Consider the following 23,393-nt stretch of genomic DNA (forward strand, 5'->3'; position numbering starts at 1 on the left):
TAGTTCATAAGGTCAGGATAGGGATTATGTATGTCATTAATATACCACCACTCTGACAGTTTCATCTCCTTCACTTCCCTTCTCTATTACCTCAACACAGACTTACTGAGCTGAGCTGTTGCATGTTCACCCACTGCAGCACGAAACCAGGCCATAAGTTATTAAATGTCCAGGATCCACCCCTTAAACTGTTTCTTAAGTCAAACAGATTGTGGATCCCTACTATGAGGTGAAGCCTCAACCCCCCCAAGCAAAACCAACAGGTAGTGAAAGCAAACAAGTGACAAAGACTTACTGAAGATGGTGAGTTTTTTGTCAGCCTGCAGGGCCTCCTCTCGAGTGAAAGGGAAGTCAAACCAACGAGCCCTGGTCATGTTGAGCTGCATGGTGCGGCCAAAGATCTCCAGGTACGAGGGGGCTCTCTCTATTGCCTGTGTGCCAATCTGGACCCTCATGCCTGTCATCACCATTGTGCTGTTGTTGTTTGTCACCTCGATGGTGAAACCCCCAGGCTGTAGAGGACAAATCACAGCTCAGAAAGGTGAAGTCAGAAATTCACTCCCAAGCTAAGAATCTAAGGTTGTATTCAGGTGCCCCTGCTGTTTACCTAACAGTATGCTGGGCAGACTCCTAAGAACAGGCATGGGTCCACCTGGACTATAATGTCACCTACAAGCCCAACAGAACCCCCAAATTTCCCTGCTTACCTTTGTGTTGGCCACATACATGCCAGTGGAATTGAGGCGGTGCTTTATCTGCTGAGCATTGTAAACCTGCAGCAGGTCGTTGCCTCCAAACTCCACATCTGTGAGTTGCTGGTTGTGTTCAAAGAAGTCAATAGGGAAGTTCACTTGGCTGGATGTGCGAGTTGCTAAAAGGGAAGGAGAGATGTTTGTGATAAAATACATTCAAACTAGGCACAGCTACAATAAAAAAACTGCAGAATGAACCTGCCTCTTTCAGAAATACCTGTGTGAGACAGACAGCTGTGTATTTTTATATAGAATCACAGAAGAATCATAGAATGGTTTGGGTTGGAAAGGACCTTAAGATCATCCAGTTTCAACCCCTCTGCCACGGGCAGCGACTCCTCACACTAAACCATGTCATCCAAGGCTCTGTCCAACCTGACCTTTAATACTGACAGGGATGGAGATTTACCACTTCTCTGGGCACCCTGTACCAGTGCCTCATCACCCTCACAGTAAAGAACTTCTTCCCTGTATCTGACCTGAACTTGCCCTGTTTCGGTTTGAACCCATCACCCCTTGTCCTATCCCTACAGTCCCTGATGAAGAGTCCCTCTCCAGCATCCCTGTAGCCCCCTTCAGACACTGGAAGCTGCTCTGAGGTCTCCACACAGCTTCTCTTCTCCAGGCTGAACAGCTCCAACTTTCTCAGCCTGTCTTTCTTAGCCATATACATCTATGGAGCCATTATACATCTATGGAAACATTTTACCCACACTTAGCCAGTACTTAAGCCTGAGTTTAACCAGTAATTGGCAGAAGTGAACACTTTAAGTATCTCTACGATGCTGACCAATCTTTACGTCCACATTTGCCACCACTACTTTGCACAAGGTAAGCTATAAGCAGTCCCTTACTAATAGCAGCTGCCTTGCGCTTGCGAACTGGCTTCATGATGCTGATGACGCTGCTGGGCTGGAGAGAGGGCTGGAGCCAGTAGGAGGTATTCTCTACGTTGGCCATGTAGATCCTCAAGCTGCCATCTTCACACAGGAGGATCATAGTGGTCCTCTGCTGCTCATTGCAGGCTGTGTGACGGATCGCCACCATGTCCTGGATCTGCAAAGCCAAGCAATGCAAGTCAAGTAAAAGACCTGGCAACTACTTGAAGAAACAAACTCCTTGCATTAGAAAAGCTGCAAAGACTAGAGGTCTTGTTGATGGAACATCAAGAAATCACATTTTAACAGCTGAAAATACAGGGAACCATGACTAACCTTTGCTTTGGCTGGCAAGGTTTTAATCTCCTGGATGAGAAAGGTGTCTGGCTTCACCATCACCACCAGCGGGACACCGGTGGTTTGCTGAACACAGCACACCAAGCCAGGATGGTTCATCACCTCAGACCACTGACACAGTGCTGGTGAAGTCTTACTCCCACCATTTGAACTGCAAGAGATGAAGGGCAGAGTAACATTCATTTGAGAAGGAGCACAAGCAAAACTACACAAAATTCATCAGCATTCCAATATGCTAAAGCTTAGTCCTTGGCTAAGGAATTCAAAGCACTGCACTAGTGAACAGCCAGGGGCATTAGTGCCTAGTTTACAGGTGAGACCATCATTTGAGTGGACAGAAGGCACAAGCATCCTGATTCACAGCCCTGATCCCTACCCTGGAAACTCAAGGCAAGACCCTTAATAACATCTTATGCCCCAAACCAAGGAAGTCATCTTAAAACAGCTTTCACCTATCTTTTTATCTGCCCGTATGCACAGTTCCATGGTTCAACACCCCCAGGAGGGAACTCTGACCGTTTTACAGAGCCTGCTCACACCAGTGACTTTATGTCAGGGTAGTGAAGAGTCTGTGGCCTACATGCCCAGCTCTGCTTGTCAGAACAGCTTTTTTTATTGCCATATTCATAGCGTAAGAGACTGGATTCCCTCAAGGGAGTCTGAAAATAAACCTTAATATGCACAATGCATAAGGTCCACTGCAGTACTGGTGCCGAAAGGAAACAAAGGCTTCCTACTCTGCAGGCTCCACAAGGGAGGGTAATCCCATCAGTTCCAGCTGCTGCACCAGTAGCAGCTCTGCACTGTGCAGCAAGACTGCTCCGAAGCCACCTTTCTGCTGTGAAATCCCAGTGGGAAGGAAAAATGCATATGGGCCCAATGCCAGAAGAGCCAGCTTTGGTTTCAAATCATTCTGCAATTAGGGCAGAAGCACCCTGAAAAGTAGCAAGAAATCATCAGGCAAAAAGGGGATCTTCAGCCAAGCTTTGGCCACTCAAGAGCTGGGGCATTAATAATAATTGATGTCTATTAATAATAAATAAACAAATCAAAGTTCAGGGGAGTCTCTCACATGAGCCTCACCTCTTTATGTTGATTGGGAATAGCCTCTGCACTTCCAGATTGGCCCTGCTGATGGTGGCAGCAAAGGATTTGCCTTGACAGTAACTGAAGAACAACATCTGCAGCACGTGGGAATAATACACTGAGACACCACCTCCTGCTACCTGGCCATTGCTGTCCTGTGGAATGAGAGAGAAACACCACCAGATAAACACCCATCCTCCAAAGCACGCTGTCAGGCTTTGCAATTCTCATTCCAAAAAGCCTCTCCCCCATTCCTTTCCCCACCAGTGAGAGAAGGAAGCCCTAAATGCTGCTTTTCTGATCGGAACTCCCTGGTGAACTTATCCATCAGTTACTTCAAAGGCTTTCATACCCATAGGCTTGAAGGCAGCACCCTCAGCTAGCACATCAATGTGCATCACATGTCTGACAATCTCACATGGAGCGCTCCTCATGCTCCCAGCTTATAAAAGAGCTTTCCTGAGGGCTTCTCATCCATCCCCCTGGTTTGGAGCAGCCTAAGGTAAAAACACTGAGTGGAACATGAACAGAGCTGTTATTAATCAGAAACAAAGACTCATTCCACCTCTGCAGCCCCAGCAATGGTCACTAACTTCATCCACTGTGGTTACTGCACCTTTGGAGTGCCTTGCTCCGAGAACAGTACTGCTCTGAAGCCATCTCCCTGCTGAGAAATCTTGCTGGGCATGACTTCAGAGCCAGCCATGGAAAACATGCTTCATTTCCTAGATGAAAGGATCAGGGGGTTTCATTTCCACCCCCATCCACTTTCCCTGCAAGGATATTTCTCTCTTTAGAGGAATGGTGAGCTCATTGGTCTAGATCAGGGGGCTTAAAAGGAAGAAGGAAAAAAATAAGGAAAAAAGAAAACTTCTGCCTTCAAATTAAAACCCAAATGAAAGAGAGAAAGCCACTGCAGCGCAGGCTGCAAGACAGGGAAGTCACACATACCTTGAGGTCCTCGTGATTGACTTCAAGCACATTGGTGACATAGAATGGTCCGTGCTGGGCACTGCTTGCCTCTTCCATGAGCTGGGTATAGATGTACCCAGCAGAGGACATGATCACGATGATGTTCTTCCCCTCCTCGTTGAAAAGGAAAGTGACATCCCTGATTTTGGAACTTGGTAAAAGGAAATAGAAAGTTGGACTCAAGGCATCTACAGAGAGATCATAAATCTGTGGAAAGAATGAAAGAAACTCACTCTGATGATACAAAACAGTGCAAATGGACAAGAGCTGAGACAAGGGAACACCTATTAGATGTTACAGGGGTTTTCTTGCTCTTTGGGTTCTTGGGTTTGCTTTTTCTTATGACAACATTTGCCAACCACCACAAATCTGTAATTCCAGTTTATTTCTAACAAAGAATATTACCCGATTCTTCCACATCCAACTCCACAAAGATCCAGATTCTAGTATCTGAAAGACCTCTCATCAACAGCTTATAACCAAACATACCTTCACAAAGTCTGCAGTCACAATAGCAAGCTCTGTTTGAGATCCTGGCAGCCACACAGCTTTAATGATGAAATTGCCAGTGGCTAGTTGAGGGTGAAGTACCAAGTGATCAGAGACTGATCCAGAGCTGCTGAATGTTAACACGTGGCAGTCCTGGAGTAATGAAAAGATCTGGTTACTTACTAGAACAAAATGTTTATGAACACCTGAAGCCAAGAATGAGACTTTAAAGCCAGCACTGCTCTTGGTGCCAATCATGATTCATGGAGTTAGGACTAAAATTCCTGCATTTGAAATGAATGACATGAAAGTTTGTAAAGAAAATAAAACCAGAACCCAGACTCAAACACACAGAATCCATCCACTTCTTAGCTAAGTAATGAATTTGTGGATTCTGCACTGTGAAAGCTGAACCTAAAGTTGGGAGAATACAAAAGAGAGGTCCTTGCTACAAAACACTAGTTACAGACTAGTTCTAACACACTAAATTTCACATGATGAAACCCTGACTCCCATCCTAAGTAAAACTGGCCTATATTACAATAAGTAGTACTATTTTGAGGCACTGCCTCGTTTATTCTCTTATTCATATAGGTCCTGCTTCTTTTACTCCATCTATCTAGTAGGAAAATGATTCATGACCTTTTGAGCCAGCTGTGCACCAGCTCCTCATCTAGTTTTGAGCTGCTGCTCCCAACTGCCTAGAAAAGGGTTTGACAGCACTCACTTTCAGCCCACACACAGCTAGGTAGTCCTCCTTGCAGGGGTTTCCAGTTAGGCTCAGCACAGTGAATGGAACGGGTGCAGATGCCAAACGAGTGAGAGTCAGTTTTCTTTTGCTGGAGTCAGCTTGTTTCAGCAATGCTGAGAGCTGAAGGACTGTGATCTGCAGAACAACATGAACTTAGTTACTCAACTTTACAACTCAAGGTAAAAAGGCATTTCAACTTCAGCTCTGTAACTGTATTCACACAGTTCTCACTGTTTTATAGAATCATCCAGGTTGAAAAAGACCTTTAAGCTCATCCAGTCCAACCTTTACCCCAGCACTGCCATGGCCACCACTAACCCATGGCACTGAGGCCTCGTCTCCACTGTGTGTGAACACTTGCAGGGATGGTGACTCCAGCACCGCCCTGGGCAGCCTGTTCCAATGCCTGAGCACCCCTTGGGGAAGGAATTGTTCCTCAGCTCCATCTAAACCTGCCCTGGTGCAGCTTGAGGCCGTTTCCCTCTTGTCCCATCCCTTGTTTCTTGGGAGAAGAGACCAACTCCACGTCACTACAACCTCCTGTCAGGTATCCAGACCAGGTTTCCTCTGCAAGAACTCTCTTCTCTGAGGAATAAACTACATAGTACTTTACAGAAGATCCAGATCTCAGAACACACATCTTCTGTTTGTTGGATTTTCAAGGAAAAGGAAGCGGCCTCAGAGCACTGAACAACATTCTCTGCAGTATTAGAGAACCCACCTTGCCTTTCTCGTGGCTCACAGCCAGGTGCTGCCGACGTCCATGTGGGGATGAGAGCACACACATGGCCACCCTCCTCAGCACATGGGCACTGATGAGCTGCCGGATCGTCTGGCCCTGGTCCCCACTGTAGTTCATGCGGACGTTCTCAAAAGCACCTTCTTGAGAGCCCAGAGTTGGGACCTGGGTCATGGGTAAAAGCATACAACAACCTATGACTGAATTCTTTCTGTTTAGAAGTGATCCCACCTATCCATGATCTAGTCACTCCTTTAGTATCATACCATCAACTGATCTGTCATTTCTACTGACTTGTCCAAAGTATGCAGCTCATTGAGAGCTTGCTGTGCACGACTGCTGCTCCCCATGGCTGAAGCTTGCTGGAAGTTTATCTGAATGGCATCCATCAGGAAATTCAGCATCTCCAGCACCAAAGGTGCAAAGGAGAAGTTGGCCTACAAGAAACGGAGAACACAAATAAGGCACAAGATGCTCCTGCTTGTAGTATTCATAAGAACTACACATCAACCACTTCTTACAGCCTGACACCACTTTTATGATCCCACTTATCATAAAGAAGAGCAGAAAAACTGAGTAACTTGGCTGATAATCAACAGTCTGCCCAAGATCCTCATCACAAACAATCTTCTCTTAACAGCTAGCTGGTAACTATACCTGGGACTGCAATTCCTCTCGACAGCCCTCAACGTTTCTACACAGGCTGCTCTTCTTGGGTTTTTCTTCATCAGGGCCCTTCCCCTCACTGATGGTGACCTTGGCTTTCTCTGCAGGGGAGGTGCTGGCATGTCGAATGACACTCTCGGGCACCCTGGGCTCACTCTGGAAGGCAGATTCTTTCATGGTAGAGCTCATACCACTGCTGGGAGTTCTCTTCACCAAAGCCTGGGAATGACAGAGTAATGCTTAAAGCCCAAACCGGACTCGATTTTACCACTGACTAAATGAATACAGACTGCAATAGCAGCAAAATGAATGTAATTTTAAAGAAATAAGAGTGCAATTCTCTTTGCTGTAATGTTAAAGAAGTAACAGAATAGCATCCTGCATGCCACCCTCCACTCGAATATTAAAATATTCATATTTAAGACAAAGTTACTTTGCTGCTCATGAAAATAAGGGAAAAGGTGCTGACTGCTGCATAGCTTAAGCTAACTTGCAGGTTGGGTAAAGGTAAGTGGAATCCCAACAGTCACCAGGACAGGGATTTGGCAATGCACTTATTTAGTGCAAAATACATCACTAGGCAAACTGTAACTTAATATGGTTCATTATAAAGCCAAGGCTGTCAAGCCTTAGCACTCTTACATGCCTGTATCATGACATAACTTACTGCGGAACAGAAACCTCTGCAAAAGACTAAACCTGCATTAAAACCAGCTTCTATGTTGACATGCAGACACTTTACCAAGCAACTGCCATCTTCCTTGGCTCCACAGTCACAGAAGAATGATCCATATTTGGCATAAGAAATCTCATGATCCTTGTGGCAAACTTTAGCACAAACTGTGCAAACACCGACCCCATCAACCATCTTGCAAGTGTGACAGTGGTACCTGCACAAAATAAGCCAGATGGGTTGTAAGATTCCAAAGCCTGATGAAGGCCCCCAGACTGCATTTGTTTCCTTCTCAATGGCCACTAACAGCAGGCTGGAATTGTGAACACAAGTTTGAGCTGCTTACCAATGTTGATTCATGAATTCTTTCTGTGTGATGGTGAAGGTGCAGAGTTTATTACAAAGGGAATCTTCATCCTGTCAAGAAGAAAGCTGCTTCAGGAAGGTGCTATACCTGCAGCTACAATACAGGTACATAGTACAGACCATGATCCTCAGTCACTAAATGGGCATTTTGAGACTAGGAAGTTTTAGCATCACCTAGCTAAAAGAAGGCAGCTGGTATCAAACCACATGGAGAGAGGAGATGGTGACATTTTGTAGCACATGAAAGAGTGAATCAGAAAACAGTAGCAAAAATATTCTGGGTAACAAATTTTAAAGAATGCATTAATAACAGCTTGGGTTTCCCACCCAAATGCACTTAAAAGCCTGATCTAAGCTGCTTGTTGATATAAAAGCTAGTAACTGACAAAGAAACCAACAGGAACAAACCCATCTTACTCCATTTCTTCCTTTTTGTTGCCTAAAAATCACAGTAATTTAACTTTTGTTGATATTACAAAGTCAGCAGATCTATGAATAAGTGACAGGCATTCTCTCCCAGATCTGACAGCTGAGGTTCTTCACTCAGTCTGACAGTAGGAATAAATAACAACAAAATCCTGATTTATAACCTGAGGAATACTGATTTGGAAGCTGCAAAATAAATCTTCAAGTCATTTGCAGCACTGACTGTGCCTATTGCCTACCGAATCTTCAGCTTGAGAGTCCTCCTCCTCCACTGCCAACTCTTCCACCCAGTCTGAATCCACCTCAATCGCCCGCTCCTCTCCATCCACAGAAAGGTGGCTTGGTCCTTGGCCACTGCTCTGGCTCAGTGCATTAGTGACATCAGCCAGGTAAGAGACAATATGGCAGGTACACTCCAGGATAGTCACATGCTGTGAGGTCAAGATGAATGAAAATGAGAAGTAATACTTAGATCCCATAAGAGCATACAAGTGTCCCCCCTGCCCAAACTGCTTTAAAACTTCCCACTCCAGAGGAAGCTCAGGTTAGATATAAAGAAATTCTTCCCTGTGAGGGTGCTGAGGCACTGGCACAGGGTGCCCAGAGAAGTGGTAAATGCTCCATCCCTGGCAGTGTTCAAGGCCAGGCTGGATGAGGCTTGGAGCAACCTGCTCTAGTGTGATGCATCCCTGCCCATGGCAGGGGCCTGGAACTGGATGATCTTAAGGTCCTTTCTAACCATGATTCTGTGAAGCCAAACCAGGACAGCTGATACAGCTCCTGCCTGAGATTAATTCCTGCAAGTCAAGCAACAGTCTTACCTTTCCCTGCATGACGTTTGCATTCATCTTTTCTACCACATTCTTCTGAGACAGGTATTTTTTGCTGTAATACGAAACAGTGGGTAAGATCATTACAGCCTTTTGGAAGTACAAACTCTGACCAGTAGCTTCAAGCATTAAGTTTGCTTTAAATTAACAACAGGAAAGGCATACAAGAATTAAACCATTCAAGAGGGGAAAAGACAAAACATATGGCTGTTCTTGGGACACACACACACACACAGAGATCAGTCTCTCTCAGACACTTTATATTCCAATAATAAAATAATTCCAAATAAACTAAAAATGAGTGTGTTATCAGTAAGCATGAACTTCTGTCCCCAAATTCAGTGCTGCAAATGAACAACCAGCAGCTCACAGTTGGCTCTTACCATCTGCCCAGCCAGTCAACAGCAGCACCGTGAAGCTGGAGGTGTCCTGCACCTTGTCCTGCACTAGCCAAAGTTGCCATTACGACCATCAGTTCAGGGAAGCCTGTGCCATCACCACTGGCCAACATTTCTGTTGCCATTGGTATTAGAGTACTCAGTAGAACAGTGCACACACCTTCTCCAACTTGGCTGATCAAGAAGAACAAAGACAGGTACATCACCCACTGAAATAAGCCCCACACCTCCAATGCCTTCCCCATCACTTCATTTGAAAGCTGAGGACAAGAAGCCATCAGCAAATCACAAGTCACTGCACATCTAAAGAACAAAAGAAATGACGAGCCCACCAAAGAAATGACAAAGGTTGTACTCTACCTGTTTTCCCTAACAATGTAAGTGGTCAGGAGTTGCAGCAGCTGCCTGTTCTCCTGCACAACATCCAGCTGGTCTGAATCTTTGGGTGGGGACATGGTCATCCTGGTTAACCAGGCCTGGAGACGTACAGGCTCCACACAAGCCAGCTGAGCCAAAGAGCCACAAAGTCTCAACAGGCTGGGGTTGGGACTCTTCTCAGCTAGGAGAGAAAATGACTGGTGAGTGATAGATGTCACAATGAATGCGTTTGAAGATGGCTTTCCATTTAAAGTGTGAGGCCGTCACTCCACTTCCTCCTACAGCTTTTCTTTCAAGCACCTTCACATCACAGTCTATTGCAAGAACAGTATAAAGTGGACAAAGGCAGGACAGAAGAGATTTAACAATCACTTACTGAGCTGGAAGAGTTTGGTGAAGAACTTCAGCACCCTGTTACAAAACTTGGCTGAGAGGTTTTCATTGGCTGTGGCCATCATGATCTGGACCAGTTCTCCACTGGATGGATAGGAAAAATTTAGTCAGCTTTGTAAAATACAACCTGTTCCTGGTTTTACATTTGCCCTTGTATCAGCCCTCCTGTTTAAGACTGGCAATGGTTTGGATTAACAGTGCTCAGCAGTCAAGCCACAGGAAGTGCTTTCAGACAATGAACCCTTAACTCAGACTCAACCTTGTGAATCTCATGAGCTCCTGAACTGCATACCAGTATTCTCCACATGTCAAGTCACAGAAGGGCCTGTACTGGTTTCCAGACCAAAATTCAGGATATTCTTGCCTGCTTTTCCCTTCCATGTTACTAAAGTACAGCCACACTGCTTCTGTTTTGAACTGTTGAACACGTAGAGAGAACAAGCAGACAACGGTTGGCTTTCTAACAGAGAAAACCTTTCCTCCAATCCACCCTCACATCTGTCAGAACACTGTGTTGTGCTATGTGTTTCCACCACAATTTGTCTTCATACTTTGAAGTCAGGCCAACACCCCACCTCCACCCTTGAAATTATCACCCTGTTGCCTGCGGAAGCACTGAGAGAACTTGGGAATTTGCAGCTTGATCAGACCAGCACCTCTCAACCCCTCCTTCTAACGCCTTTGACAAGTTTCCCCACTGGTGCCCACTCACTGTGAGGACTCACTGAATATTTTATTTGCAGTGACAAAGACTTAGGTCCCCTCCCACACAGAAAGTCTTTTCACACTCTCCTGCACTGTGTGCAGGGTATCCTATCTCTACATGGCTCCTGTGCAATAGCATTAACATCCCTTAGGTGCTGACAGTGACAAGCTGAGAGGAAAAGGAAGAATAATCAAGTTCCCGGGCTACAAATTTCAGGAATACTTCACCTTTCTGAAAAGAATTCCTCCATGGCTTTTCGGGCCTGGCTGCTCTCCAGCTGCTTCTCCAGATGCTGCAAACATTCCTCCAGGATGGACTCATCCAGGCCACTGAGAACCAAAAGGTACAAATGAAATCAGAATATTGAAGAGCAATTTCAACAACTACGAGAGTCAAGAAGTGATCATTTTGCTAATACAAGTCCAATACATTTTCTGCTCACTGAAAGCAGCTCTCCTTCCAACCATCCATGAACAGTAAATCCACCTAGTGCTCAGGAAAAAGGTGGCACATGATGCACAGTTGCAGTCAGAAACCTAGAATGACCTAGACCTTTCAGATAGCTCACATGACAAATTCCTATAAATGGCTGTTCTTTTTACACTTTAAGTCCCTTCTAGTGTTACTCCTCCCTTATTCTCCTGCGTTCATCCCCACTCCACAAAGCACTCTGCAAGTAAAATCCAATTACATTTACATCCTCTACCAGAAGGCTCAGTACCTCTCCCTCTGAATACTCGGAGAGGATCAGTGTTGAAAAGATGCAACATCATCATGCCTAATGGTTTTATGTTTCAGATGGGTAGAATCAACATCTGTGCACCAAGCTTATTCCTTCTATACAGACAGTGAGTAAGGGGTGGGAAGCCAAAATCTGCCTAGTTTGCTGTGATAAAGCAGGGATTAGCCATCCTTACAAACAGCAAGAACAGAAACAAAGGAATATAAAGCAAGTTAGGTCAGTCTCTTCAGCTTTGATTTCCTGCTTGTATTTCCATAATTTTCTATTTGCTTAAATGCAAAACTATCCAGATAGAAACATGCTCCATCCAGATTTACAAGAGATGATTCAAATCCCCACCGCCTGAATGGCAGTGCTGAAAACTGGTAATGAAATAAAACATCTCCTACTTTTAGTCTGCAAATACAGAAGTCTTCAAGAGATAAAAATAAGCTGATTTTTTGCCTTTGTATTGTGCTGTTCAAGAACAGACACTGATATTTAAACAGACTGTAGTAATTCTTTGTATATAGTTTTGTTGGAAGAGAACCACAGCCACCCAGCCCATTACCTGTTTGGATCAGAGTGATGGGCCAATATGTTATAGCATCCTGTGATCAATTTCTCATAAACTCGTGCCAGGAATTCATCAGATTCTGCAGGGCCCAAGATCCTTTCTAGGGAGTTGCTGCTTATTTCTGCCACACTCTCTGTGCTGGTCTCCAAAAGGAGGGGCAAGAGGGAATGAATCACCTGTGGTGGGTTCAAATCATCTGACCAGCTTGAAAAGAAAGAGCAACCAAGTTAATTCTCTGCATGATGTATCACAGAACGTCCTTATTGCATACATGAGAAGTTACACAAGTAAGGCACAAGTCTAGAGGGAAGTCAGAGATAAAACCCTTTTTAGAAAGGTGGGATAAACACACAGTCCTCACTTGGAAAACTACACATTTCTTCTGCATGTGAACAGGTACAATGTTTTCCTAGGCATTCACTCAACACTTCCTATGGCTTTGGACTCATCTGCAGCACCAACAACTATTTTTCTGTTTCAGAGTATCTTAACAGTAAGTCCTTGGAAATAAATCCTTTCATTTCGTATTTTCTTTGTGCTTTGAAAACATCACACAAGTGAACGATAACCAAACACAAATGAATTTGTTAGACCCAAATTGTCTCAGTTTATACCCCAGTTTCTTCAAGTTCCTATTTGGAAATCTGTATTAAAGGTTTCTCTCAGGGAGTTTGACTCCTAGAGATAGCAAATCAAGACAGAAAGGCTGTCTTTCATCCATTGAATTTTAAATAAATGATACTTCTAGTAAACGAAGAGTAACTCCATTAAAGACTTAGTCCCAAACACAACACCAGTTCATTAAGCATTGCACCTGAAGGGCCTGATGAACACAAACATTCCCAGGAGCAGACAGACAGATACAGCAAGAATGTCATCTAAAAAGCACCACTTACACAATGAGATCCCCAGTGAGCCTGACCAGGGAGAGAAGGGTGTGCTTTAGGGAAGCTGCAAGAGGTAGACTTTGGCTGCAGAGAGTACCGAGGTGAGCAGCCTGAACTGCACTGATGTAGCTTTCTGCTGGGATTGTGTCATTTGCAAAGGCGTTGCGCTAAGGATGGAGACACACACAAACATCAGAACATCTGATAACAGAAGGACACCCTGCCCACCATTCCCAGGGATTTACTGAGTTAGGATCAAACCAGATCCATCCACAAAGCTGGACTCACCCACGAGCCAATGTTTGGAAACTCATTTGTATGAATGTTGTTCCATGATTCACATAAAGTCTGCACAGCTGATGGCAGGTTCTGAACAAGTGTTGGACCTGCAGTTAATACAGAATCGTAATCACCGAGTCATTTCATGGGTCCTGTTGACAACTGGAATGCTTCTGCAACACTGTTTAAACTAGATCATTATTTAAGACACAGCTGGAGCTAAACTGAGGTGTAATTCTACTGTTTTATGCTTTTGACAAGTCAAAATTATCCCTAAGCTTGCAAGAGCTTCCCAGCTTCTTCTACTTCATTAAAATAACAGCAAACATAGCAAAAATACTCATTTGCAGCAGTCTTCAACATATCAGTATTTCATAATTCCCCTTCCCACCAGAGCACCAACATGGTTACAAAAGCGTTCCAATAATCCAGATAAGCCCACAGGATAGTTACTCTTCCAAGGTTTGCCCAACTTTTTCAGTTGTTGGGATATTAAAGGAAAAAGCTTCCCAGTTTGCTGCTGACAGGATAATGCACTCTTCTGAACATGGTTGAGAACATGTTAGCCAGCATACAGCTTTGAAGCTGAATGTCTGCAGCACTGTACAAAGCTTTACCTACACAGAGGAGGAAATCTGAACCACCCAGTACTCTCACCTAGAGTATTGGACTTGCAACGGCTGGATCCAATGGCCAGGACAGCAGCATAACCTCGTAGCTTCTCCTCAGAGGGCTTGTTCTCAGTGGAGCCCTCTTCAGAGAGGCTCCGTAGCAGGTAAGATCTGCATTCAGGATGGAAAGGATTCATTTCAGGATCAGCTCTGCATTTCAGAACTAAATGTGTCAATACAGTGACAGATAAAGCAAACTCCTGAGTTCTGCCCCACCCTTTGTGCTCTTAGTTCACCATTAAGGGAGTTCTGGGCTTTTATCTTCTTTAAGCTACTCACCAGGTCAAGTGCCCACTCAAAAGAAAAAGCTCATTTACTTTTGCTTTCTTCTACCTAGGTTCTAATGAGAGCTTGGAAGACTTCAGACTTTTAATGTAAGAATTAAGCCCCCTCTCTTTCTTGATGGTCTGACAGTCTCAATATTGAAATAACCTTAAGTGGCACTATACTAGAGAGTGGTAAGAGAAGGTTTCATCTTTGGCTTTGCAAGCAAGCCTTAAAAGATCAGACAAGAAGGGTATGCTTAGAAACAATAACTTGGCTTGAGGAGCTACTTTTAATTCTTCTTTTAAAACAATGAACACTCTAGAGGACCTAAGTTAAGAGTAATTATATGGGACTATAAAATAAAAAGGCATCTAACTCTAAGAAAACAACAAACCAAATGCAAAGAAAGCCCCATGCACACAAGATCACTATTAGTGATCCTAAGAGCGTACCTGGTAAACGTAGCATAAGTGTCAATAAGCTGCAGCGTAGCAGGGAGGAGGTTCTTGGTTATCTCTGAAGACTTGTGTGGATCAGTCTCTGCAGCTAGCTTGGAAAAGTGCTCATCTAGAGAAACCTGAATCTTGGAAATTGCAGCATCAAGGGTGTAAATGGACTGTAAACTGGGAACTTCGTGCAGTTGGAGAATAGTCGTGCAGTCAACACCACAGAAAGAAGAGATCTTAAAATACAAAGGGATGGAACAGTAAGTGCAACTCATCCCACAAAACCAGAGGCTCCGTACACACAATTGCATTCACACCACCTTTACCTGTCGAGCAAAGTATTCCTCTGCTATCTCCACATCATACTTCACTGAGCTGCACTTGCTGGAGGCCATTTCAATCAGAGAAGCAGCATGGTCAGCTTTCATGCCCTGCTTGGTAAGGTGATCCTACAGATGCCAAAAATAGACCCATCACACTTCAGAAGTGCTCTATAATTAACCACTCCGACAATAACCAGGCTAGAAAGCCTTAGAGACCATGGCCACAAGTCCCCATTTCTCACCATCGCACCCATGTAACGAATCCCACACGCAGTCAGCACGGAAAAAACAAGACACTGACATTCCTACTGTCAACAACATCCCAAAACACCCCTATAAAGATGAGCTGTACCTTGATCCATGTGACGTAAGACGTGATTCGCAGTCGGGAAGACCAGCGCAGCGTGTGTAAAATATCACATTCACTCATCTCTGGTGTGTTCGTGGCTAACTGATTCATGTAGGTTTTGGATGGAGGCAAAATCCCTAATATCCTCCACAGTATCAAGAAGTAGTACTGAAGTGCACAGGCTTCCTAAACAGAAGCAACAGTTGGACAAATTAGGGAAGAAAGATTGCAGTTTCTACCATTACAGCTATTGAAATGATGCCCTCAAAGACTCCAGACTCCTGTAGATGTGCCACATGAGATGAACACATACCAGAGTTGAGTTTGTGTCGTACAGGATAAGGGGGAATGGGTTTAAACTTAAACAGGAGAAGTTCAGGTTAGATATAGGGAAGAAGCTCTTTACTATGAGGGTGCTGAGGCACTGGAACGGGTTGCCCAGAGAAGTGGTAAATGCTCCATCCCTGGCAGTGTTCAAGGTCAGGTTGGACAGAGCCTTGGGTGACACGGTCTAGTGTGAGGCATCCCTGCCCATGGCAGGGGGTTGGAAACAGACGAGCTTTCCAACCCAAACCATTCTACGAAATTATGCAACAAAGAGGAGAAAAGAAAAATGAAAGATTATATAATCTTTTTTTCTCTGCTTCATCATATTCTAGCCAGACCTCCTGGCATTACCAGGACACAGAGAAAGTCTAAAACATGTTTTGAGTTGTGTAAGATGTACCACCACCATACATACTACCTTTATCCTACCTGCATACTACCTTTAGCTAGGGGATTTTTAAGTTCCTCATTACTCCAACCACTGTCCAAAACACTTTGGCTAAACACTTTGCTCGATAGTTTGAAAACAAACAATGTTACAGCAATAGTCTTACCAGTGCAGTGACGTTTTTGTTCTCTTTCCTCCTGAGTGTATCAAACTGTGACCCAGCAGCAAGTAAGGAAGTCAGGGCTGTGTAAAGCTCATCATACTTTGTAGTCCGAGAGAAAAGAACCTCACAAACCTGCAAGAGATGATGCGTCAGCATCCTTGCTTTGCAAATTGCACAGCTCTGTGTTTATACACAGCCAGGCTCTCAAGTGATCAAAACACCCACAAACCAAAGCTATGAAAAGAAAACTTCAGGAAGCTAGCTCCGTTAGGAATCTCTCTCCCCAGTCAGAATACCAATGAACTGGTTATAAGGGAGCATGTATGAAGCAAGGCCATAACCTCGATGGCAACAAATTTACTGAGGAAACAAAACCCAGGAAAAACATGGAACTGAATTATGGGAAAATAATTCTAATGCCATGTGTCTTTGCTGCAGATGCTTCAGCAGCACTGAAAAATCAGCATGGAGATGATAGGGCTCTATTATAGCATACACATTTGAATCACAAACACTACTACAAGCAGTCCAACATGTCTTCATAGATTTTGCACATTGATTTCCCTGAAATTAGGTGCATAAAGAAAACCCATATTATCCTATCCAGCCACTACTCCTTTCTCCACTTAGTGAAAAAACTTCTGGTGTCTCTGATTCATCAGCTCCTTCCTTCTTTCCTTTCTTTCTCTTTTCTTCTGGCACTCATCAAATCTTCACGGCCCATAAAGGCTCACAGAAAGGTCTTTAAAACAGAGATTCCCATACCATGCTATCCAGACGGTTCAGATCGTCTTCAGAAGCTTCTAGAGATAGGATGCAGTAGAACCTGGGCTGTGGAGCTGCATCTGGAGCATGAGGACAGAAAATAATGTTCAAAGTGATGGTTTTAATCAGGCAGTATTGTGTTATACTCTCTCCTCTATCTCCACCATCTTTCACATTAAGGCTACTACCAGATTCTACTAAGCTGGCTTCATAGCATGCTATATGTGCTGTAACCTATGGTACATGCAACCAAGGTCTTCCTACTCCTACAATCCTGGTACAATAAATCCATATTTATTTTCAGTTACTTGTAGCATAGTCCTAGATGACAATAATTTTATTTAATACAACTTTTCTTGCATTTTTACATGCATTACATAGATATACCCATTAGAAGTAGGAAAAGCTGCACCAGGGCACTCCTTTATTTGTAAAAGCAAATCTGGCTATCAAAAATTCCTTATGTTTTCTTTCTTACCTGATGAACAGTGTTTGGTCCAGTTTTCTTCCACTTCTTTAAACCCGTGATAGAGTGGGACTGATGTTCGCCTGCTGCTGTCCTGGGATCCACTCACCCACCCAATGGGTGGAGTCAGCAAATTGTATTGTACCTAAGTTCAAAAACACAGACAAAAAAACACCCATGGCATCTTTGTCATTAGGGATGGGGGCGAAATACAATCACCAACACCACATCCCTGTTGGTAAGACATAATCATTCCCAGCTTCCAAGGGAAGCTCTAGACCCCATCTCCTAGAATGGTTTGGGTTGGAAAGGACCTTAAGATCATCCGGTTCCAATCCCCTGCCACGAGCAGGAACACCTTGCATTAGAGCAGCTTGCTCCAAGGCCCTGTGTCCAACCTGGCCTTGAGCACTGACAGGGACGAAGCATTTACCACTCCTTTGGCAACCTGTTCCAGTGCCTCACCACCCTCTCAGGAAAGAGCTTCTGCCTTATATCTAACCTGAACTTCCCCTGTTTAAGTTAAAACCCACCACCTCTTGTCCTCTCTGATGATTTTTATTCTGGACTGAACAGCTAAAATCAATGGTCAAGCTTCTACCAAGTGGAAAAGCCATACACAAAACACCAGCATGCCATTAATGACAACAGTGACCAAAACCTCAACAGTGAAAAGTTAAAGCAAGGACATGGTGTACAAGGTTTTCCACAATACCCAAATACTCAAGATTTTGAAAGATAAGATGGGGCATTGATCCTACCCTTACCAGGATTCATTAGGACAGGAGTTACACCACGAATTCACACTCAAACAGAACCTGCTGCAACTGTAGTTTAATCACACATTATAATTCCAAAGGCTGGTAACAACATTGAACCCAATTTAGTCCCTAAAGGCCATGAAGAGACCAGAACACACCAGGTAACTGCCTGTTACACATTTCTGCTGGGTGACCAATTAAATAGCCAGGACATGACATCAAATCCTACCTGTTCAAAGAGGTACACAGGGGCCTTAGAATACTGATGGAGCAGGTAGTCAAACACCAAGAGGAGACGTGCCACGAGAAGTGGGACAGAAGATTGCTGGGTATCCATGTTCGCTGTCAGCTCCACAATTGTTTGGATACAGAGCATCACAATGGATCTGCGGCCCCTCTCAGAGAAATTGTGAAAAATAAGCAGCAGCAACTGGAGATGTTCAACATTCAGATCTTCTGTGTCACTGGGAAGAGTCCCCTGCAAGGCATTCTGCTTCAGTGTGCCCACAAACCTGACAACAGGAGAGGAAGTTTATGAAGTTCACTTTTCTCTTGGCTTAGATCCTTCTTAACTGTAGGTTAGAGAAACATTTTCATCAGTTCCCTTTTCTGCTTATTCTAACACTGGCAATTTCACTGATTATCATTACATGAAGCATTGGAATGAGACGCTGCAAACATCAAAACCTAAATTTGATGGAAAACATGAACACCCATTCAAAAGAAGAAAGAGAAATGCAAACCCGTTCCCACAGGAAAGACTGCTCACTTTAAGTCAGCTAAACCCTAGCAGAGACTTACACACTATGGCAGAAAGGAAAGACCCTGGCACCATCATAACAGAACTTACCAGAAACCTGCTGAAATGAGACATTCCCTTTTTAAAACCAGGGTTCAGGCTCTACCCACTTAAATCCTGATCCTAGGTTTCACTTCCTACGCTCTAAGTGAAGGACTTCAGCAATACACAGACAGACCCTCTGCTCCTCCCAGCATCACATACCATCCCCACTCAGAGAACACACACACTGGTTATGCTGGTCCCAGAGAATTTTCCCTTGATAGAAAATAAGAGATTGAAGAGGTGACTTTCAGCTCAACATAAAATTATCTCACCTTTCCCAGACTTTAAGGCATTCTGGAACATCAGGATCTCCCTGGGCAGTGGCTTTATGCTGCCAAATAAGGAGCAGTCGCGAGAGCACCGACAAACTCTGAGGGTGGATGTAAAGAGGCCACGGGCCCTCCGAAAAAGGAGCAACTCCCAGCTGCTGGAGAAGTGTATTCTGGAACAAAACAGACTTGTTGAGTAGAGGCAAGTCCTGTCTGATGCTTTAAAAGCACGATGTGAACAAACAGCAGGGCCCTTGGAACTCACAGGGGTTCACACAGCAATCCCTTTCGTATCTCCAACACATGGCACAGCTACCAAGGGACACTCAATGCTGTCACTGTGCCCCCTAAACCACAATAACCTTGCAACTTTAACACCAATGCATAAAAAATAGCATTAATGAGCTCTACTCATTTCCTGCAGTATCATTGCAAGACTGTTTCTTCTACTATGTTCAGTATCTAAGAATTCAGAAGACGACCTCTTTGAAAAGAAGCAGCATTGCTGTGACCAGTCAAATATAGTAAAAAGGCAGATTTCTGAGAAGTGCAACTGCTTTAAAACAAAAACCACAAACCAACAAAGAATTTTAAATATGGTAGAAAATGTACAGTAGTCAACAAAAAGTATAGGGATTGAATTCACTGATTGCAAGCAGATTTATACTTCTACTTAAAGTATTAAGTCAGGTCAGCCCATGACCTAGCAAATAAACCTAGAGGCTACGAAGTCAACACATGAAAGCAAAAGGATTAATTTGATTCTCTCCTGAGAGAATTCCAAAGCCTTTTGGCATCAGTCCTGACAGCAAAGCAAATCTGCAGGAATCCCTCTTGATAAATGCATGGATAGAGGCAACTCTCCGAAGCAAAATATACAAACTCATTGCCTTTTCAGCTTTCATCAGCTTCAAAGTTCAGCGGATTAATGTGAACTCTGGATGTTAAGTTTACACTCTGCAGGATGTTTTGGACTGGATGACTGCAAAGGTCATTCAACTCAAAGGAGCCAAAATATTCCAAGTTCTGTTTGCAAAAGAATATACTCTAGGGCTAAATGGAATCATCAGCACACTAATCCAGGTGTGGAAAATCTGTGTAGAGAGAGTAACAGACACCAACACTTCTTCCTTTTATTTATATATATGCAATCACACTTACCTGCAAAGCAGGGGACTGAAGATCAGAGGTCACCAAGGAATGGTTGAAGTGATACAGGGCAGCAGCAAACTCCTCATCGGATGTGCCTGTAAGACAGGGAGCAAGCCATTTACTGTTGGTGCTCTTACATTTCAAATTTCCACATGAAACTAAGAAAACACACACCTCTAGCTCCTACAGTCTGTGCTCTCTAACACAGAAGCTCTGCTCACTCACCCTTTAGCCCATCCTTATCCACCTCTTTGATGATGCTGGCCAGTGTAGCCATGTGTTGCTCCGAAAGAGACACACTCAGGTAGTTGCGAATGAAGTTGTTCCTGGAGTTCAGCATAGAAGAAGTGATGAAGTTCAGAATGTTTGAAGCTAGGCTCAAAAACTGGAAAGAAAGGAGAAACACACCATAGAAGCAACCTTAAACCAAAACTAAACCACCAGCAAAACAGATCAAGTCCCCTAACTCCACCCCAGAGTACAGGTTTACTCACTGACAGCCAGCTCACTGCAATCAATGTCCTGTATCTGTATCAGGACTAATGACAGATTTTGACAAGGTTGTAAGGCTCTCCTCCACTGCAGTATCTATTTTTGTCTTTCCCTCATGGAGTTGGACTAAAAGCATTCTATCAGCAAGTCATTTTGCTTATATTTCTGCCCTCATTTTCCCTCTGTCTCTGTAACCCAAATAGATACTATCTTCAAGGCTTTGCTTCCCTTGCAGTAACGAATACTATTCCACCTTACAGAAGAGGAGAGGAAATATCTTTCTTCAAAGGCAAGACAGTCATTGATTCTCCATCAGCAATGCACTTAAAATACCTCACATTTATCTTCCCTGTCAACATACCCAGCCACTGACAAGGCAACAACACTACAGCACAGCAGTTATTTCACTAAGCCTCAAGACCATCTCGTACCAACTCTGGATCTTTGCGGCTGGCCAGGATGTTCCCATTCTCTCCAGCACTCTGTTTGTTTGGGCTTTTCACTCTAGGGGAGCTCTCCAAAGGGGGTGGTGGAGGAGGGGGTGGTGGGGCCACCTTCTCTTTGCTTGGAGAGATTGTCTCCTCAAACCATTGCCCAAGGATTGGTTCGCTGTCCTCATCTAACACAGGAGGCAGGAAAAACAAAAGCATAATGTTATAAGCAATGTTACATACCTTATGAAAACTACTCAGCTTAGAAAAGAGTTTCAGTTTAAGGCATCTGCTACCTTCATTTTTCCTTCCCAAATCACAAGGCTAAGCACTTTTACATGAGTCCAACAAGAGCTTACAAGAAGTTATTTCCACTCAAGCAAATACTGCCAAATCCCAGGCACTCAGCCTTTCGTTTACACCAAAAAGCACAGTCAGCGTTGCCTCTGCCAAACAGCTCTTACAAATTGGTTCACATTCTCAGCACTAAATGTCATTCCAGCCCAAGAAGGCAACAGCCAGGTTTCCACTCAATCTGAAAGACGGTTTAAAATCCTGCCTTGAGTTGCTTGCTGCTATTACCTTGGCTGCTGTCCTCCTCAGTGCTGCTAAAATCATCCTCGTAGTAAGTATTAGAATCAGTGGAGGCACTTGCATCACTGCTCATGGAGCCCTTCCTCTGACGCTGCAAGACACAAGCCTTGGGAGAATAACAGAGCAATTAATTTTAGGATGAATCATAAGAATTTGAAAACAACAGTAAATTCCTAACACATCTTCATTTTCTTCTAGCAAATTTGTCTCAACTAAGTTATGAACAGGTTTTCAAGGCTTCTTCCCCTGAAGTTGTATTAAAAATATCATGGGATGGTGGAAAACAAATAATCTATGCCAAGCTTGTAAGCAACACTTCAAGTAACAGCTCTAACATAAAGCATCTGTTTTGAATGCAGCCTTTTCACCCCCTCCTAAACTTACAAATACCACTGAGCTTACAGAAAAAAAATTGACTAGAACAAGTCTGTCAACTTTACATCTCTGAAAAAAGAGAGAGGCTCCAGTTGACAGCTTCTGAAAGAAGAATTCTAAGTTCTTAGCACAGCCACAGCTTGTAAAGTGAGTTTTTTCCATGTGGATGGCACCTAGTAGGAGTGCCCCAGCCACAGAAGCTCTCCAGCCAGTTCCTACCTTTCTGTAGGAAGTAGACAGCAAAGTCAGCAGCAAGTTAGTGAGTGGTACAGAATCTATCAGCCGCTGAATCCTCTGGATCGACGTGCTTTGAGCCATGATATCCAGCACTGCTGGTGGCCCATCGCTCTCCCAGCCCTGGAGGATGGCAGTGAGAAGAGAATTTAAAGTGTGTTTCAGTGGAGAAGGCAAAATGTTCCACAAGAATGTATATGTTACCTACGTACCTTGTGCAATGCCTCCACTTGCAGATCTTGAAAGAGTGATGACAGCAATTTGATAGCATGATTTGCCAGCACCACAGACAGAACACCAAACCCTTGATGCCTACAGAAACATAAAGGAAACAAACCTTATTGAGGCCTTTCAATACCTTAAGGGCCTACAAGAAATCCTTTTTACAAAGACATGTAGTGATAGGTCAAGGGGGAATGGTTTCAAATGAAAGAGAATAGATTTAGATTACATTAGGAAAAAATTCTTCCTATGAAGGTATTAGAAAAGGATGCCCAGAGAAGCTGTGGCTGCTCCATCCCTGGCAGCGTTCAAGGCCAGGTTGGACGGGGCTTGGAGCAAACTGCTGTAGTGGAAGGTGTCCCTGCCCATGGCAGGGTTTTGGAACTGGACAAGCTTGAAGGTCCCTTCCAACCAAAACCAGTCTGGGATTCTATGATTCTAATTTCAAAGGGAGGGAGAGGAATATATTGAGTGTACTGACTACTTTGCTAAACTGAAGAAGACAGTGGCTTTTTCCCAAGAATCAAGAA

The 23,393-nt window shown here is 43.9% G+C and overlaps 1 protein-coding gene across 1 annotated transcript in view; it reads right to left on the reverse strand.

Annotated features, from left to right (window-relative positions):
• Window positions 1–23,393, reverse strand: part of UBR4 (ubiquitin protein ligase E3 component n-recognin 4) — a gene marked incomplete at its 5' end in the record, with an annotated part of 75,667 nt that overhangs the window by 46,847 nt on the left and 5,427 nt on the right. The window contains 37 exons of the mRNA XM_057416246.1: window positions 296–512; window positions 708–871; window positions 1,607–1,808; window positions 1,967–2,138; window positions 3,071–3,228; window positions 4,025–4,252; window positions 4,535–4,687; window positions 5,262–5,420; window positions 6,007–6,189; window positions 6,291–6,461; window positions 6,682–6,909; window positions 7,433–7,580; window positions 7,710–7,780; window positions 8,395–8,586; window positions 8,977–9,040; window positions 9,369–9,557; window positions 9,744–9,942; window positions 10,138–10,238; window positions 11,088–11,189; window positions 12,153–12,362; window positions 13,055–13,212; window positions 13,334–13,431; window positions 13,982–14,106; window positions 14,715–14,944; window positions 15,035–15,157; window positions 15,384–15,566; window positions 16,262–16,390; window positions 17,024–17,103; window positions 17,502–17,634; window positions 18,480–18,762; window positions 19,367–19,536; window positions 20,525–20,610; window positions 20,741–20,900; window positions 21,439–21,626; window positions 22,021–22,138; window positions 22,627–22,764; window positions 22,854–22,953. Coding sequence (XP_057272229.1) covers window positions 296–512; window positions 708–871; window positions 1,607–1,808; window positions 1,967–2,138; window positions 3,071–3,228; window positions 4,025–4,252; window positions 4,535–4,687; window positions 5,262–5,420; window positions 6,007–6,189; window positions 6,291–6,461; window positions 6,682–6,909; window positions 7,433–7,580; window positions 7,710–7,780; window positions 8,395–8,586; window positions 8,977–9,040; window positions 9,369–9,557; window positions 9,744–9,942; window positions 10,138–10,238; window positions 11,088–11,189; window positions 12,153–12,362; window positions 13,055–13,212; window positions 13,334–13,431; window positions 13,982–14,106; window positions 14,715–14,944; window positions 15,035–15,157; window positions 15,384–15,566; window positions 16,262–16,390; window positions 17,024–17,103; window positions 17,502–17,634; window positions 18,480–18,762; window positions 19,367–19,536; window positions 20,525–20,610; window positions 20,741–20,900; window positions 21,439–21,626; window positions 22,021–22,138; window positions 22,627–22,764; window positions 22,854–22,953 — 5,813 coding nt within the window. The remainder of the gene's footprint in view (window positions 1–295; window positions 513–707; window positions 872–1,606; window positions 1,809–1,966; window positions 2,139–3,070; window positions 3,229–4,024; window positions 4,253–4,534; window positions 4,688–5,261; window positions 5,421–6,006; window positions 6,190–6,290; window positions 6,462–6,681; window positions 6,910–7,432; window positions 7,581–7,709; window positions 7,781–8,394; window positions 8,587–8,976; window positions 9,041–9,368; window positions 9,558–9,743; window positions 9,943–10,137; window positions 10,239–11,087; window positions 11,190–12,152; window positions 12,363–13,054; window positions 13,213–13,333; window positions 13,432–13,981; window positions 14,107–14,714; window positions 14,945–15,034; window positions 15,158–15,383; window positions 15,567–16,261; window positions 16,391–17,023; window positions 17,104–17,501; window positions 17,635–18,479; window positions 18,763–19,366; window positions 19,537–20,524; window positions 20,611–20,740; window positions 20,901–21,438; window positions 21,627–22,020; window positions 22,139–22,626; window positions 22,765–22,853; window positions 22,954–23,393) is intronic.

The sequence above is a fragment of the Pezoporus wallicus genome, unplaced genomic scaffold, assembly GCF_028554395.1.
Source record: "Pezoporus wallicus isolate ANWC-B61680 ecotype Strahan unplaced genomic scaffold, APGP_CSIRO_Pwel_v1 contig_14547, whole genome shotgun sequence".
NCBI classification, from domain to species: Eukaryota; Metazoa; Chordata; class Aves; order Psittaciformes; family Psittacidae; genus Pezoporus; species Pezoporus wallicus.